At 40.6% G+C, this 16,360-nt stretch overlaps 1 protein-coding gene and 1 long non-coding RNA gene across 2 annotated transcripts in view; both read right to left on the bottom strand.

Annotated features, from left to right (window-relative positions):
• Positions 1–6,843, bottom strand: part of COLGALT2 (collagen beta(1-O)galactosyltransferase 2) — a 101,036-nt gene extending 94,193 nt beyond the window's left edge. Inside the window, exon 1 of the mRNA XM_003893401.5 lies at positions 6,033–6,843. Within this exon, the coding sequence (XP_003893450.3) occupies positions 6,033–6,295 (263 nt within the window). The 5' untranslated portion in view covers positions 6,296–6,843. The remainder of the gene's footprint in view (positions 1–6,032) is intronic.
• Positions 6,844–7,647: 804 nt separating this feature from the next.
• Positions 7,648–16,360, bottom strand: part of LOC103879173 — a 12,482-nt gene continuing 3,769 nt past the window's right edge. Inside the window, exon 2 of the long non-coding RNA XR_639669.1 lies at positions 7,648–7,965. This is a non-coding gene — a long non-coding RNA (uncharacterized LOC103879173). The remainder of the gene's footprint in view (positions 7,966–16,360) is intronic.

Raw genomic sequence — 16,360 nt, 5'->3', positions numbered from 1 at the left:
ACTATTCTGAGGTCCAATCATGTTTTGAAATTGGAGGTTGCAGGGAGGATTGATAATTTCTTCAATCATTTGGAATTAAGCTGAATTCAGGGGACAACCAAATCTAAGACTACTGATTAAAAAGGCTGAAAAATGGAACCTCTATTTTACCACTGCAAACTGAAAATGTAGCCAATACATATATGATCAGTGCCGCCTTAATCATTTGCCACTAATAATACTTGAGAAATTTCTTTCTACTGTTATGTAGCTATGATCACAGCAAGTGACCTGTCTATTTATGTATAACTCACATTTTAGTCGTAATTTGTCCCTACGAAATATACCAAAACAGATTAGAGTTCACTAAAAAGTGCCTGAACTAAGTGATGAAATTATCAAGACAGCGGAAGAGAACCACTGAGACCCTTGCATCATTCAAGTGGAAACGACAATTCTTATTTGAAAGAAACACTAGCGTTCTTATCTTCCCAAGTTGGGTCAACTGACAGAAGCAAAAACTAGAACTAATTGGTCTTTTCATGATCTTAAGCAGACCATCTATACTCGGTCTGCAACATTAGCTGCCTAGGTCACATCCTGGCTCCACCATGCATTAGCCTAGTGACCTCAGGCAAGTTATTTATATTCTCTGTGCCTCAGTTTCCTTCTGTGTAAAATAATAGAGTAGAATGTAATGGCATCTCCCACCTAGGGTTGTTCTCTGGAGTAAATCAGTTTTGATACCAAAATGTTTAGAACAGTGCCTCCATAAATGTATCCTTCCTTCCTTCCCTTCTTCCTTCCTTCCTACCTTCCTTCCTTCCTTCCTTCCTTCTTCTTTTTCCCTTCCCTTCCCTTTTTTCTTTTCTTTTCTTTTTTTTTTTGAGACAGGGTCTTGCTGTGTTGCCCAGGATGGAGTATAGCGGCTCAATCTCGGCTTGCTGCAACCTCCATCTCCTGGGTTCAAGCAATCCACCCACCTCAGTCTTCCAAGTAGCTGGGACTACAGGTGCATGCCGTCGTGCCTGGATAATTTTTGCATTTCTTGTAGAGATGGCGTTTCACCATGTTGCCCAGGCTGGTCTTGAACTCCTTGGCTTAAGAAATCTGCCCGCCTCGGCCTCCCAAAGTGCTAGAATTACAGGCATGAGCCACTGCATCCAGGTAAATGTTAGTTTTCTATACTAATATTTTGTTGTTGTTGTTGGAAAGAAGAAACTAAACGAATTTCCATTTGAAGATTTTTTAAAATCTTGATTTTGACAGGTAAAGGCAAAGGAGATAGGAGAAAAAGGAAAAGATTGAAAAGAAATAGCAACTATCATTGACTTAGTAGCATTTATGTAAAAGACATTGTGCATACCTTGTATCATTTACTTGTAACAATAACTCTTTGCGACAGGTGTTACTATCAGTTATTTGAAGACAAGGCAATCATGTCTTAGAAGTTTACTGATGTGCCCACAAACACACAGATTTGCGCTCTAGTCTATCTGACCCTAAGCTTGTATATTTCTTCCTCCAACTCTGGTTGATGCCCTCCACGCTAAACTACCAGATTGGGAAAATGAGGAAAGGAAGAAAAAGGTGAGGAAAATAGATGAACAGAGAGAAGGGGACTAAGGCATCATCTGCTTTTTCAGTCATAAACCAAGACTTCTATCTGTAGGGATAACATACAATATTTAATGTCAAGATTGTAATGATAAAATATGACACCATTCTTACCACTGGTGCTGAAAAATGTCACTGATAATAGTTTGGAACATTTTATAAACATAAAGTATATTAGCATTTCTAGTTAAACAGTTATGAAAATGCTACTGATTAGACATTAAAATGTGGAGATAAATTCAAGATAATCCCCAAACAATGCAGAAATAAAGTAGTATGCAAAATGTTAGGATCATCCCCCAGCTCATCACTGTTTATGTTTATGTCAACAGAAGCTCATCTCTTTATTTAAAAATCCATAAAGTGGTTCCCAATTTAGTATGTTACTTTTCAAAACTCTACCAAACAAAATGCCCAGATCTTTCTATAATTACATAGCAGTTACTGCCTTGTGCCTGCACAGGCTCTGTGAATCCCAACTGTCTTCCCACAAGCAACAGCAGGCTCTCCAAAAGAAAAACTTAATGTTTCATTTGGGGCAAATGTTTTTCCCTGTGCCATGCTTCAGTTTTCACTCTCATGGTACTTGGCCCCACTCTCCCTAATCATAGGTTTAAGGGAGATGAGGTCAGCCTTCCCTCTGTTGCTAAGGCCACTTGCTCACGGCTCCACTGAATTAAGGATAACCCACTGAAGTACACTGCCACTTGTCGCAATGCCTCACAGTTCCCTTCACCTCAGCATATTGCCAATTCCCTAAAACTTAGTGCAGGTTTTAGGACACATGAGATAGATATCTTCCTTAGGTTCTTATCACAGGATTGTGATATTTGAAGGAAAACAATTAGTTTGGTGGACTTTGAGATCAGACAGGTAAATGTAAATAGCTTTCCTTTTTGCTTGTACAAAGAATCTATAAAATATAAACTTTCCTTTGTTCAGACTAATCTGAATAAACTTGATGCTAACTGAGATAATTGCAGACATTCTTTAACAGCACGATCTTCCAGGTCGATTTGATGATACTCATTTTACCTGTATGTGCAGTGCAGATCTGGTCCAGAACTTAAAGTGAGAAAAATGATCACATAACAGGGGAGTCTGAATGTGATCAATAAGCCAGGTCTCTCACTGACCCACCTAGGACAGAAATCAGATGTTCCTCTAGCCCGTGGGTGGATGAATGAGAAGAGTGAGTCTGCACAGAGTGAGTTATTGAGATCAGATTCAGAGGAAGCTGAACTCCGTGTGGCTCTGTATTCACTGCAGTTCTATTTTATAAAGTTCTGGGTAGCTCACAGCCATTTTCGACATCAGCATGTGCTGACTTTGCAGAATGGATACTAATCAGTTTGGTACCTTGGAATGTTGCATAGAGCTTGGGAATGAGAAACTAGAGGCAAGCAATTGGCAGAAGCACCTCAAAGCTGTAACATCCTAAACTGAGGTACCACCTCCCATCAGAGTGTTATATCCCATAAACTTCCCAGCCAAATGTTCCCCTAGGGCCAGACCAGAAGTCAGCATTTCCAGAGAGATTCTATGGTACAATACAATCCATCTGTAGTCTTGCAGTCATTAGACCTGCCACCCACTTCAACTCCCTGAAAGAAAACTCTGGTTGATGCCCTATCATCTTTTTTGTTTGTTTGTTTTTTGCCTTGCTGATCCCTTTTTCTAGAGCCATCCTTCTTTCCCAGGTTTTAGTTGATTTTTACTCTTCCTTCAAAACTTAGTTCAAACTAAGTGTCAACTCATCAAGGAGCCATCCATATCCATACAACTGCCCCAATCTGATTTATAAATCATTTGGTTCTTCCCCAAACCCTTTAAAAGCCATTCAGATTACCTTACACTGCCCAATAAAATGAATCATATTTATCTGTAAAAACCACACATATCTAAATACATTTTTTTTCAGCCCTGACCTGGCTGGTTCTTATTTTAAAAATGCATTAGAAGAATGTGCTTATACAGTCTCTCTGTACCTCAGTTTTCTCACCTGTAAAGTGGTATAACAACAGTGCATATCTGATAGGGTCATTTGGAAGCTTAAACTAGAAAATGAATGTAAAGTTCTTAGAAGAACCATGAGCTCTTATTATGACGTGTGGAATTTATAAATAAATGTAATTTTGAGTAAGTCAATTACTTTAAACACATTTCTTCTTCTGGGAAATAGAGATAATTTTATTTCTTCACAGAATGATAGTAAGAATCAAATGAGATAACAGTACATGAAAGTTATTTCCAAAGGTTCTTTACAGCTCCTTTGTGAGCTGAAAAGGACTATTTCGAAACTGGGATTTGTATTATTGTTACCTAAAGAATTATACAATGTTTTAAAGACAGAACGAAGATTGTTCAAAGAAGAGTCTTCAATGACTGATGTAAGCATAGCCTTGTACTTCTTGCTTAACCTGCCAATGCTGGACATAAAGGAAAACAGATTTCAAAGGTCTATGCAGAACTGGAATTCTCTCATCTAAATAAGACACCCGTGTCCATACTATCTGGAACTTACAGGGAACTTAGGATGTACATTGATGCTGGTTGATCCTAATTATATTGCAGAATCTATGGAATTCAAGAGTCATAAAGAATTTTTGAAATCATTTATTCCAACTTCCTCGTTTTATTGATGAGGAAGCTGATGCCTATGGATTCCAAGCAACCAGCCCCAAATCACATATCAGACTAGTGATAAACAAGTCAAGTCTCCTAATTTGTGGATTACAGGTTGATTTAAATTTTGTTTATATCATGTTCCCTGCCTTTTTAGAGTGCCCTTTAGGGATATGCTTGGGTTCAAATTCCAGTTTCACCATGTACTAATTCTGTGACTTTAAGTGACTTACTGAACTGATGCAAGTCTGTCTCTTCCTTGCAAAATAAACATCATAGTATCCTCTTAAAAGTTTACTGTATGATAAAAAGAGGTAATGTCTCTAAATCGGGTAGCAAAACATGTGCCTGACACCTGCTTCACCACTCACCAACTTCTTATGGTAAATACTGTAACGTTTTAAAAAACTAAATCGTGCATAAAGATCAAAACCATATTTTAAAATATCTCTTTAAAAAAAAAAAAACAACTAAGGTAACTGATATGTGTGAATTTATTTTGGTACTGAAGTGGTTAAAAAAAAATATTCCTTCTCTTTTAAAGCCTGGCTGTCCCAGTGCTCTCTTTCCACGTAATATGCCCTTCTCCGCGAGGCAGTCACGTATGGCAGGGTGTATAGTAAAGCAGTGTACAGCACAGTGCTGTACTATATCACATGTTTGCTTTTGCACCTTTGCACCTCTCCCACCAGGTACTCTGAGGCTGCCAATTCTAGCTGCTGCTTTTAGTCCTCTTCCTCTCTTTGCCCAACCGCTGCTTTAAGGATTTGTCTCGACTGAGAACAGCTCCCTTTATCAACACAAGACAGAGTCACCTGGGCTCTGTCTTCCTCAGGGGGCCAGAGTCTTCTTGTCTGAGTACCTGACAGCCCATCTCCCCTGGCCAGCGTCCACCTCCTCGTCCTCCACAAGCTCCTCAGCGGCTCGCCTCGCCACCAACTAACTTCTCGCCCTTTGATCCTCGCGTTTATAAAAGGTGCGAGACGACCAAGTTCTACAAGGTGGGGCGGGCAGCCACCCGCACTGATCCCCTGGCCCTCCCCGCAGCAGACACAGAGACCAAGTCCAAGCTTCTTTCCTCCGGGGACAAAACTTGGCTGTTTATCTTTCCCAGGGCGTCTTCGTCGCTCCCCAGGACATGGAACCCCGACGCACTGGCAGGGACAGCGCGGAGCGCTCTCAGGAGACCAGGCCCAGGTGGTGCCATGGTTGGGCACTCTCCGCGGGCCCCGCCCAATCTCCACCCCTAGGTCCAGGTCCCCCTGGGAGAGCTAGAAGCACATTTCCAGCCTGGAGCAGAAGCCTGGCACCGGGAAGTCAGAGCAGCGCACTCCGGCGCCCTAGCCACTATGGAACCCCTGGCCAACCGCAGTTACGTTCCATCTGTCGCGTCTACAGGGGAATACGGCGACAGGCACCGTATCCCCTCATGTCAGGGCTAGCAGTATGAGGTGGGGAAAGAGGAAACCTCAAGATTTGAAAGGGAGGGAACTGAAAGCCTCCTTGAGGGGTGTCCCCCATTCCCCTTGTGGGACAAAGCCGCCCAATTCGCAGGCTACCCTCCAGAGCTCCAGCGGGTCGGTTCTCCCCATCAGCACCCCCTGCGCACACTGACCCGCGCGTCCCTCCTCAGCCCGACCGTCCGATTCGCCTGCCAGCGGCGCGGGCAGCGAGGGGGTGTGTGCGCCAGATTTCCCGCGTGACCCCCCCCCCCCCCACGGCTCCCTGCAGCGGCTGCTCCGGGAGCTGTCCGGTCTGGGCAGGCCGCCCCCGCTTCCCGCCGCGGCGGCCCGGGGCCCGTGAGCGCTCACCAGATGGCCATCCTGCTCTTGGGGTAGTCCAGCCGCTCCAGGCAGCCGAGGAAGTGCGGCAGCGTGTGCGCAGCGTTGCGGGCGAGGACCGCCACGAGCACCGTGGGGCTCTGCAGGGGCGACTCCGGGAAAACCACCGGCTCCTCTCCGTCGTCCTCCGAGTCCGGCTCGGCGGCGAAGCGCGCTCGGCAGCCTTCGCGGAGCAGGGCTGAGGAGAGGAGCAGTAGCGACCAGGCGAGGGTGGCGGCAGGGCGCGCAGCCATGTTCCGGGCCGAGGCGGGCTGCGGGGAGGTCCTGCCGCGAGCGCACTGCTGGGCTGCCTGAGGGAGGCGGCGGCTGCCAGGGAGCAAGGAGGCTACGAGGGGCGGCCGGGGGATGCGGCTTGCCGGGGCCGGCCGGCTCACACACTGGCCCTGGCGGCTGCGGTTCCCAGGACCCTCCCGCCGCCGCTGCACCGCCCAGGCCCTAATGTGGGTGCGCAGCGTACCTGCAGCCGCCGGCGCTCCCCTCCGCCTCCGGCCCGCAGGCAGTAGTGGCCGTGGGGCTCTGTGCCCTGAGTCTTGCGGAAAGTTCCTCTAGTCCAGGCTCGGCTCGTACAGCTGAGGTCTGTGGCCTTCCCCAGAGCCGTGAGGTGTGGCCCTGTCTGCCAATGGGCGTGTGAGTGTGTGTGTGTGTACATAACGGTACAACCCCAAGAAAATTTATTCTGCTTTTGCAAACCGCAGACTGAAGCCCTTCACAGTGATGCAATGTATCCAGTTTTCATAATGCACCTATTGACTGAGTAGAGTTCTAAAATGAAAAGTCTCCCCAACTATTCACGATTATGATAAACACTTGTTTAACCACCACAAAGGCAGCATGTCTGTATTTTCTTATACATTCAGCTTCTGAAATTCATTCTTGACTGAGTAGACACCCAGTAACACAAAGTTTTAAGACTTGGAGAATTTTGGAGCCAGATCAGACCTCCCAAAATAAAAGAATGCCCTTGGTAGACACTGTCCTGAAGCCTCACTTTACTGTGAATCCAGTAAGCCTCCTCACAGGAGGGCTGTGAAAGAGTAGATTCACTTAGCTGGTTTTCTTTTTCCATAATTAGCCAATAGGACAGAGTAACAAAGAGGGAAAATTCGCGCATGTTGGAGAGTAGAGAAGAGATAAGAAAGAAACTAAGGGGTGAAGGAAGAACACAATTAGTACATAAAATGAAACTGCTGGCATACCCTCACCGCTAAAGAAAGGAGATTCACTTTTTTTTTTTTTTTTTTTTTTGAGACAGGGCCTCACTCTGTTGCTGGGGCTGGAGTGCAGTGGCACCATCATAGCTCGCTGCAGCCTCGACCTCCTGGGCTCAAGCAATCCTCCCACCTCAGCCTCCCCAGTAGCTGGGACCACAGGTGTCCATCACCACGCTCAGCTAATTTGTGTGTGTGTGTGTGTGTGTGTGTGTGTGTGTATATATATATATATATATATTTTTTTTTTTTGGTAGAGACGGGTTTTCACCATTTTGTCCAGGCTGGTCTGGAACTCCTGGGCTCAAGTGATCTGCCCACCTTGGCCTCCCAAAGTGATGCAATTACAGGCATCAGCCACCATGCTTGACCGGAAATTTACTTTTGAAGATATATTGTGTAGCCTTTGATGGATAAGTATGCAGGATGTTTTGGTGCCAGTGAACATTAATGATCTCCAATCCCAACTCACCCTCAGGTCTGCCCCATAGTCTTTTTATTAGTTGTTATCAATCCTTCTCAGCAACTATTAGACGTCTTCCCCACTGTCTTTTGAAGCATATCACCACCTAGAAAGAGAGGCCTCCCTTTCGAGCCCGTGATTTTTCTCTATTATTCCACTCTCTACTGAATCTTCAATTGATCTCTGTCAACTCCTTTCTCTGAAGCTAAATACTTGGTCAATCTTCTCTTATCTGCAAAAAAAAAAAAGGAAAAAAAACTTTAAAAAATCTTGTGTCTTCTAGCAATCCCTTTGCTTGACCAAGCTCCTTGGAAGAGAGATCTATACTTGTATTCTCCACTTCTTCATCTCCCATCTTTCCCATCACAGTGCAGTAAGGCATCAGCCCTCCCCACTGTTCTGCAAAACCAACAGATGGCCTCAGCATTGGCGGATTCAGTAAACTCTTCGGTTCTCACCTTCCTGGACCTCGGTTACATAATCTCCCATCCTAGATCTCCTCTGATACTACTTGTCTCTGAGCCAAGCCCCTTCACTGTGTGCCTCCCTACAGTGTGCTAGTCTTCCCACTCCATATGGTCTTCTGGGGTTATATCCTCAAAATCTATGTCTTCTGCTCTAATCTCTTCTCTAATCTTCATATTTTTATATCTAATGGCCTACAGACATTTCCTTACCCTCCATCCATTTTCAGGAATTGTTCCCACTTTCAAAGGGCTCACAGTCTTATAGGGGAGGCTGACAGTTAAACATCTGTTAGAAGTACCATAACAGATGTACCAGCAACAGTGAAGGGATAGAGGAAGGTGTGGTCATTTCCACAGGGGAGGTAGTGATGGGACTGTTAGAAAGGTTTCATGGAGACAATCTCCATGTTGTTCTGTCTTCCTTGTTTCCCTTTCTTGAACTATGTCCCACTCATCTTTCAATTCTAAAATCCTCACTCCTTAGCCAAACTTGGTTTGATAGTTATCATTTGTTCACTTCACTGCAAACAGAGGGAGTTTAAAGCTAGGCAACCACATTTCTGTCTTATTTTCCTTCTGTTACTGATATGGTCTGGCTGTGTCCCCACCCAAATTTTATATTGAATTATAGCTCCCATAATCCCCACGTGTTGTGGGAGGTAATTGAATCATGGGGGCAGGTTTTTCCCATGCTGGTCTCATGATAGTGAATAAGTCTCACAAGATCTGATGGTTTTATAAAGGGCAGTTCCCCTGCACATGCTCCCTTGCCTGCAGCCATGTAAGATGTGTCTTTGGTCCTCCTTTGCCTTCCACCATAATTGTGAAGCCTCCCCAGCCATGTGGAACTGTGAGTCCACTAAACCTCTTTTTCTTTATAAATTACCCAATCTCAGATATGTCTTTATTCACAGCATGAGGACAGACAAATACAGTTACCTAAAGTCAACAGCTTATCTGAGTCTATTTTTTCAATGATGAAGCATCTAAACCTGTATGATCTCTAATGACATTATAATGAAATCGGCTCCACGGAGTTCTCTTGAAATAACTACAACCTGTTCTGTAGATAAAGTCAAGGGTTTCCCAACCACATAACTTACAAAGCACCTATTTAAAACTTTTAATTTAGAGTGCTCATTTAGTGACTGAGAATATTAAGGTCATAACAGGGTATGCAACAGCAGAAGATCATTGTAATTATGGCTGGGGGGCAGTGGAGGGGAAGCCTGGGAAAAGTTAAGTCCCCATCTTACTAACAGATTTGTTTCATAAGTTCTTCAGAAATCAGTAATGTGAATTTGAATGTTTCCCCCCCTCATAGGAGTGATAAGACAGTTAATTTGAAAAAAAAAAAAACTAATTTAAAAATAAAAGCCAATTATATTTTAAAATATTCATTGCTTATAATGCTCTTTCCATGGAAAATCAGCTGAATGGAAAGTCAGGTTTGTACACACACATCTCTTTGTCTCCACTGCCAGTAGACTGTTCCAACAGATTCTACATAAAGTTAGAAGTAAGCACTTTCTCTCATATCCCCTTGCCATACTGTTCCAGCACAAGGGACTTCCTCCTGGGACAACAAAACCTCTTGGACTGTCACCCTTAGTGCAATCTGGTGGGGACAGGGCCTATGAGGTGGCCAGAGGACTTCTTGCAGGAAAGCTTCTCAAGATGTCTATGGCTCCAGCAGCCAAGAAGAGGAGGAAATAAATGCCTCTGGGGCAGCTGTGATAGGCTTGAAAGAGCAACTGACACTTGGAGCTGAATTTTCATCTCACTTGTGTCACTTATTCTCTTTGTGACCTTGGAAACTTGACCTTTTTGATCATCAATTCCTTCTTATGTAAAAAAGTTTTAAATGCTTGCCTCATTTTTTCATTCAACAAACATTTATGAAATTGCTAAATGCCAATCATTTGAGCGTTGAATATTTGAATACTTCTCCCCTGGAAAAAGAGGGAGAAAGTGGTCAGCCCCTCAGAAGTCCTGCTAGGCCATAGTTGGCAGAAAGAGTATCTTGGCTGAATTACCCAGGCTTCTTTCTTTTGTACTGAAATATCTTTCTTTCACTACCTGATTTGTTTTACTCGCTTTTCTTATCCAGCCTAAAATCCTACAATGTAAAATTTACTTGAATTGACAATTCTGCCAATTTCAACATGAAAATCCTTGAGAGAGGAACATTTGATGATATCTTTTTAATTCAATCAGATTTTTAAATCTCAGCACCTAAACTGAAATGGACTATAAGAAGCTTTGATAAAGGGAACTGAATGGAATCCTAATTTGAAGCATAGGACTCTTCGGTGACAAAGCAAATTTTACGGATTTCTGATACATAGGCCTGAGGACTCTGGGTCCTAAGAAGGGAATGAATATTAAGGGAGAAAAAGAGCACTGACTGAGGTGGGAAAGGCTGAAATTAAACTATCTCAGTGTCAAAGTTTTGTCTATGCTCTGGCTGCATCCAAGAGATATATAATAGTTACTACAGAAGAATGTTTTCCAATTCAAAACAAGTTTATACAAATTTAAACTACACTTCTATGTCTCATTTAAGAATAGATGCATCCCTTAAATTATATTAACCCATTCCTTCAAACATTTGCTCAATGCCTACTCTGTGCCAAGATATAGTTGCTGGAAATGCATGAATAACTAAGATGTGTCATATAAATGCACAAATACTATAAGTCATTTTATGTCTTATGATGGAAAAAGAGCATAAGTAAGGAAGTAGAGAGGTGGAGATAGTTAGGAAATGTTTCATTAAAGAGATGTCTTTGAATTGAGCATTGAAAAATAAGTAGCATGCATGGATAGGAAGAATTAATATTTTTAAAATGGCCATATACCCAAAGCAATTTATAGATCCAATGCTATTCCTAAACTACCATCAAGATTCTTCACAGAACTAGAAAAAAACTATTTTAAAATTCATATGGAACAAAAAAGAGCCTAAATAGGCAAGACAATCCTAAGTAAAAAGAATAAAGCTGGAAGCATCATGCTACCCAATTTCAAACTATCCTACAGGGCTAGAGTAACCGAAACAGCATGGTACTAGTACAAAAACAGACACATAGATCAATGGAACAGAACAGAGAACCCAGAAATAAGACTGCACACCCACAACTATCTGATCTTTGACAAACCTGACAAGAACAAGCAATAGGGAAAGGATTCTCTATTCAATAAATGGTGCTGGTATAACCAGCTAGCCATATGCAGAAGCTTGAAACTGAACCCCTTCCTTACACCATATACAAAAATTAACTCAAGATGGCTTATAAATGTAAATGTAAAACCCAAAGCTCTAAAAACCCTAGAAGACAACCTTGGCAATACCATTCAGGACATGAGCACTGGCAAAGATTTCATGAAGAAGATGTGAAAAACAATTGCAACAAAAGCAAAAATTGACAAATGGGATCTAATTAACTGAGCTACTGCATAGCAAAAGAAACTATCAATAGAGTAATCAGACAACTTACAGAATGGGAGAAAATTTTTGCCAACTATGCATTTGACAAGGGTCTAACATCCAGAGTCTAAGGGAACTTAGGCAAATTTACAAGAGGAAAAAACCAAACAACTCCACTAAAAAGTGGGTAAAGGACATGAACAGACACTTTTCAAAAGAAGGTATAGATGTGGACAACAATCATATGAAGGAAAGCTCAACATCACTGATTATTAGAGAAGTTCAAGTAAAAACCACAGCCAAGAAGAGGAGGAAATAAATGCCTCTGGGGCAGCTGTGATAGGCTGACAATTATAGGATAACCACAATGAGATACCATCTCACACCATCAGAATGGCTATTAAAAAGTCCAGAAATAACATGCTGGAAAGGTTGTAGAGAAAAAAAGAACGCTTATACACTGTTGGTGGGAGTGTAAATTAGTTGAACCATTGTGGTAGACAGTGTGGCAATTCCTCCAAGTCCTAAAGACAGAAATAACATTCAATCAGGCAATCCTATTACTGGTTATATACCCAAAGGAATATAAATCATTCTATCATAAAGACACATGCATGTGTATGTTCCTTGCAGCACTACTCACAATAATGAAGACATGGAATCAACTTAAATGCCCATCAATAATAGACTGGGTAAAGGAAATGTGGTGCATATATATCATAGAATACTATGCAGCCATAAAAAAGAATGAGATAATGTCTTTTACAGGGACATGGATGGAGCTGGAGGCCATTAGCAAACTAATGCAGGAACAGAGAGTCAAATACCACATGTTCTCACTTATAAGTGGGAGCTAAACGATGAGAACACATGGATACATAGAGGGGAACGACACACACTGGGGCCTATTGGAGGATGGAAGGTGGGAGGAGTGTGAGGATCAGGAAAAATAAGTAATGGGTACTAGGTTAAATACCTGGATGATGAAATAATCTGTATCAAAACCCCCCATGAAACAAGTTTACCTGTGTAACAAACCTGCGCATGTACTGCTGAACTTAAAATAAAAGTTGAAAAAAGATAATCTGATTCATAATATAAGAATAGAAAAATGAGTAGCATGGACTAAGAAAAGGAACACAGAGGGGGAAACAGATGGGAATTCCAGGTAGGTGGAACTGCAGGAGCAAGGAATGAAACAGCATGACACACTTGAGAGATACAATGAACAGAGCATGGCTGGGAGATAGGATGGGAAGTAGCAAAAGAGAAAGCTAAAAAATTATATGATTTTATATAATTGTATATATAATCATTTCTTTAAAATGGGCAAAGGACTTTGAATAAACATTTCTCCAAAGAAGATATACAAATGGCCATAAGCACATGAAAAGTTTCTCAACATCACTAATCATTAGGAAATGCAATTCAAAACTATAAGATTTATCACTTCACACTCATTAGGATCACTATTAGAAAAACAGAAAATAACAAATATTGGCAAGGGTGGAGAGAAATTGGAACGTTGTGCACTGTTGCTGGGAATGTAAAATGGTACAGCTGCTGTGGAAAACAGTATGACAGTTCTTCAAGAAATTAAAAATATAATTACCATATAATCTAACACTTCTACTTCTGGCTATATACCCAAACAAGTTGAACAAATTGAAAGCAAGGTCTCAAAGAGATATTTGTGCACCCATGTTCATAGCGGCATTATTCACAATAGCTAAAATATGGAAGCAAACCAGGCGTCTACTGACTAGTGAATGGAAAAGCAAAATGTGGTATATACATACAGTGGAATAGTATTCAGCCTCAAGAAGGGAGGAAATTCTGACATGCTACAACATGTTAACTTTGAGGGCATTATGCTAAGTGAAATAAGCTAATCATTAAAGACAAATATTGATTCAACTTATATAAGGTACTTAGTCAAAATTACAGAGACAAAATAGAATGGTAGTTACCAAGGGGATGAGGTTGGGGAAATGGGGAGTTATTGTTTAATGGGTATAGGTTTCAGTTTTAAAGATAAAAGAGTCATGGAGATGGATATGGGTAATAGTTGCACAACATTATGAATATATTTAATACCACTTAAAATAGTAAATTTTATGTTATAGGTATTTTACAACAATAAGAATGAGAAAAAATCAATCCATGCGATTTATTAACAAACTTGAAAAACCATATGATCATCTCAAGAAATGCAAAGAAAGCATTTATGAATCCAACATGCATTCCTCATAAAAATTCTCAGTATATAGGAATAGAAGGGAACTTCCTCAATGTAATAAACAGCATTGACAAAAAGCCTACAGCTAACATCATCCTTAATGGTGAAAGACTGAGTGTTCCTCCTGTGATCAGGAACAAGATAAGAATATCATATCTCATTGTGTCTGTTTAATGTTGTACTGGATATTTTAGATGGGGAGGAGAAGAAGGAAGGAAAGAAAGAAGGAAGGAAGGGAAATAAGGAAGAAAGGACAGAGTGAGGGAGAAGGAGAGAGGAATAGAAGAAAGCAGGGAGGGACATTTAAAGCAAGGTAAATATGCCGTAAGAGATATCTTAACATGAATGTGGAGTGTTAGATCAGTCCTTCTAGGCCAAAGACTAAAATTCAATGATTTATTAAAGTTTATTTTACTACAGAACTTTAAAAAATGTTGAAAATGGGGTAAAAAAAGAAAAAAAAACACTCATAATTCACTACTCCACCACAACCATTAACATTTTGGGGTAATTTTAATAGGGCATTTTTAATTTGCACATTTTCAATGTGGGTTTGTACTCAGTCCTCTTCAGTGAGACTCAATATCCATGTTGATAACAGATGTTGACTAAATATCTAGAGATAGAGATGGGATATTTTTTGGGCCATGGGTTGCTTTTGATGTCTTTTCATATTTACAAAGCCAGGCATTATTTAAGGTTGCATATACGCATCTGTTTATTTACAGAAATTGCCTAACTTACTATTCCTTTGTACTAGATATTAGAAAAATTTTAATAAAAATATTTAATAAACATGAAATATATTATAAACAGATATGATCCATAAACTAATATATTAATTTAAATATTACTAATAAAATGAATATCCATATACTCAGCACCCACCTTGAGAAACGGAACATGACCATTAAGTCTGAAGCCCTGAGTCCCTTCTTGTCACAATGCTTTGTTCCATTCTCCAGAGATAGCACTAGACTGAATTTTGTGTTAATCAGTCTCTTCATTTTGTTTAGAACTTTGCCTCCTGTGATGGTTAATTTTATGAGTCAACTTCACTAGGCTAGGGTGCCCAGTTGCTTCATCAAACCAGTCTAGATATTGCTGTGAGATATTTTTCAAATGTGATTAACATTTAAATCAGTAGACTTGGAGTAAAGCAGATTACGCTTCATAATGTGGGTTGCCATCCAATCTGTTGAAGGCCTTAAAAGAATGGGATTCTCCATGAAGAAAGGAATTCTGACTCCGGATTGTCCTTGGATCAAGACTGCAACATAAGATTTTTCCTGGGTCTCCGACCTGCCAGCCTGCCTTCCACAGATTTCAGGTTTTCAAACCTGCACAATCACATGAGCCAATTCCTTAAAATTAATATCTTTCTCTCTTTTTGTTTCTGTTCTCTGGAGAACTCTGGTACATCTCTTAAATGTGTGTTAGTTTTGCTGCATTTGAATTTTTCTTCAAATACCATACAATTCACCTATTTAAAGTATACATTGCAAAGGTTTTTAGTATATTCATAGTTATGCAACAGGATCACAATCAATTTTAGTACATTTTTATCACCACAAAAAGAAACGAATACTCATTAGTGATCAATCCTCATGTCACCCAGCTCACCCTACTCTCTCACTAATCTAATTTCTGTCTCTATAGATTTGCCTATTTTAGACATTACACATAAACGGAATTCTATAACATGTGATCCCTTGTGATTGGCTTCTTTCACTTACTATGTTTTCAAGGTCTATTGATGTAGCATGAGTACTTTATTCCTTTTTAATGCTGAATAATATTCCACTGTATGGACATACCACTTTATATATTCTATCAGTTGAGGGACATTTGGGTTGTTTCCACTTCTGGGCTATTATGAATAAAGCTGCTATATTTGAATTTTTTACAAATCAAATATCATATATACTCTTCTATAACGAACATTTTGACTATACATTAGGTTTTTATGATATTCATTCAAGTTGTTGATTGGAAATTTATGTATGTTTTAAATAATTCCTTTTTAAATACTGTACTCAACCCACTCAATTTATTTCACGGGTCCTGGCACTTCATTTAAAAATATTGCTCTAGAATATATACCTGGGACTAGAATTGTTGGATCGTAGATTTGTGCATCTTTCCTTTGGTCTACTTTTCCGCCAACTCTTGGTTTTTGTTTCTAATCTGATAGGTGTATTATGGTATCTTCTTACCTTAATTTGCATTTTCTCACTCAATCATTGTGGCTGAACATCGTTATGTTTGCTGACTTTTTGTCTCTTTTCTTCTGTTTATTCTCATTTTTTAACCTAAGGAGTGTTTTGTTTTGTTTCCTAATTGATTTTTAGGAGTTCTGTATATATTCTGGGTATCTTTTCTTTCAATGATGTGTTACAGATGTCATTTTCCCTCCATTTTCTTAGGGTTGGAAATTCTTAACTGAGATACAGCTAAATTTACCAAATTTTTTTTTGCATATGGTTTGTGC

This window comes from Papio anubis, chromosome 1 (genome assembly GCF_008728515.1).
Source record: "Papio anubis isolate 15944 chromosome 1, Panubis1.0, whole genome shotgun sequence".
NCBI classification, from domain to species: domain Eukaryota; kingdom Metazoa; phylum Chordata; class Mammalia; order Primates; family Cercopithecidae; genus Papio; species Papio anubis.
The sequence above is the reverse complement of the archived record's forward strand: the minus strand, read 5'-3'. Positions and strand labels throughout refer to the sequence as shown.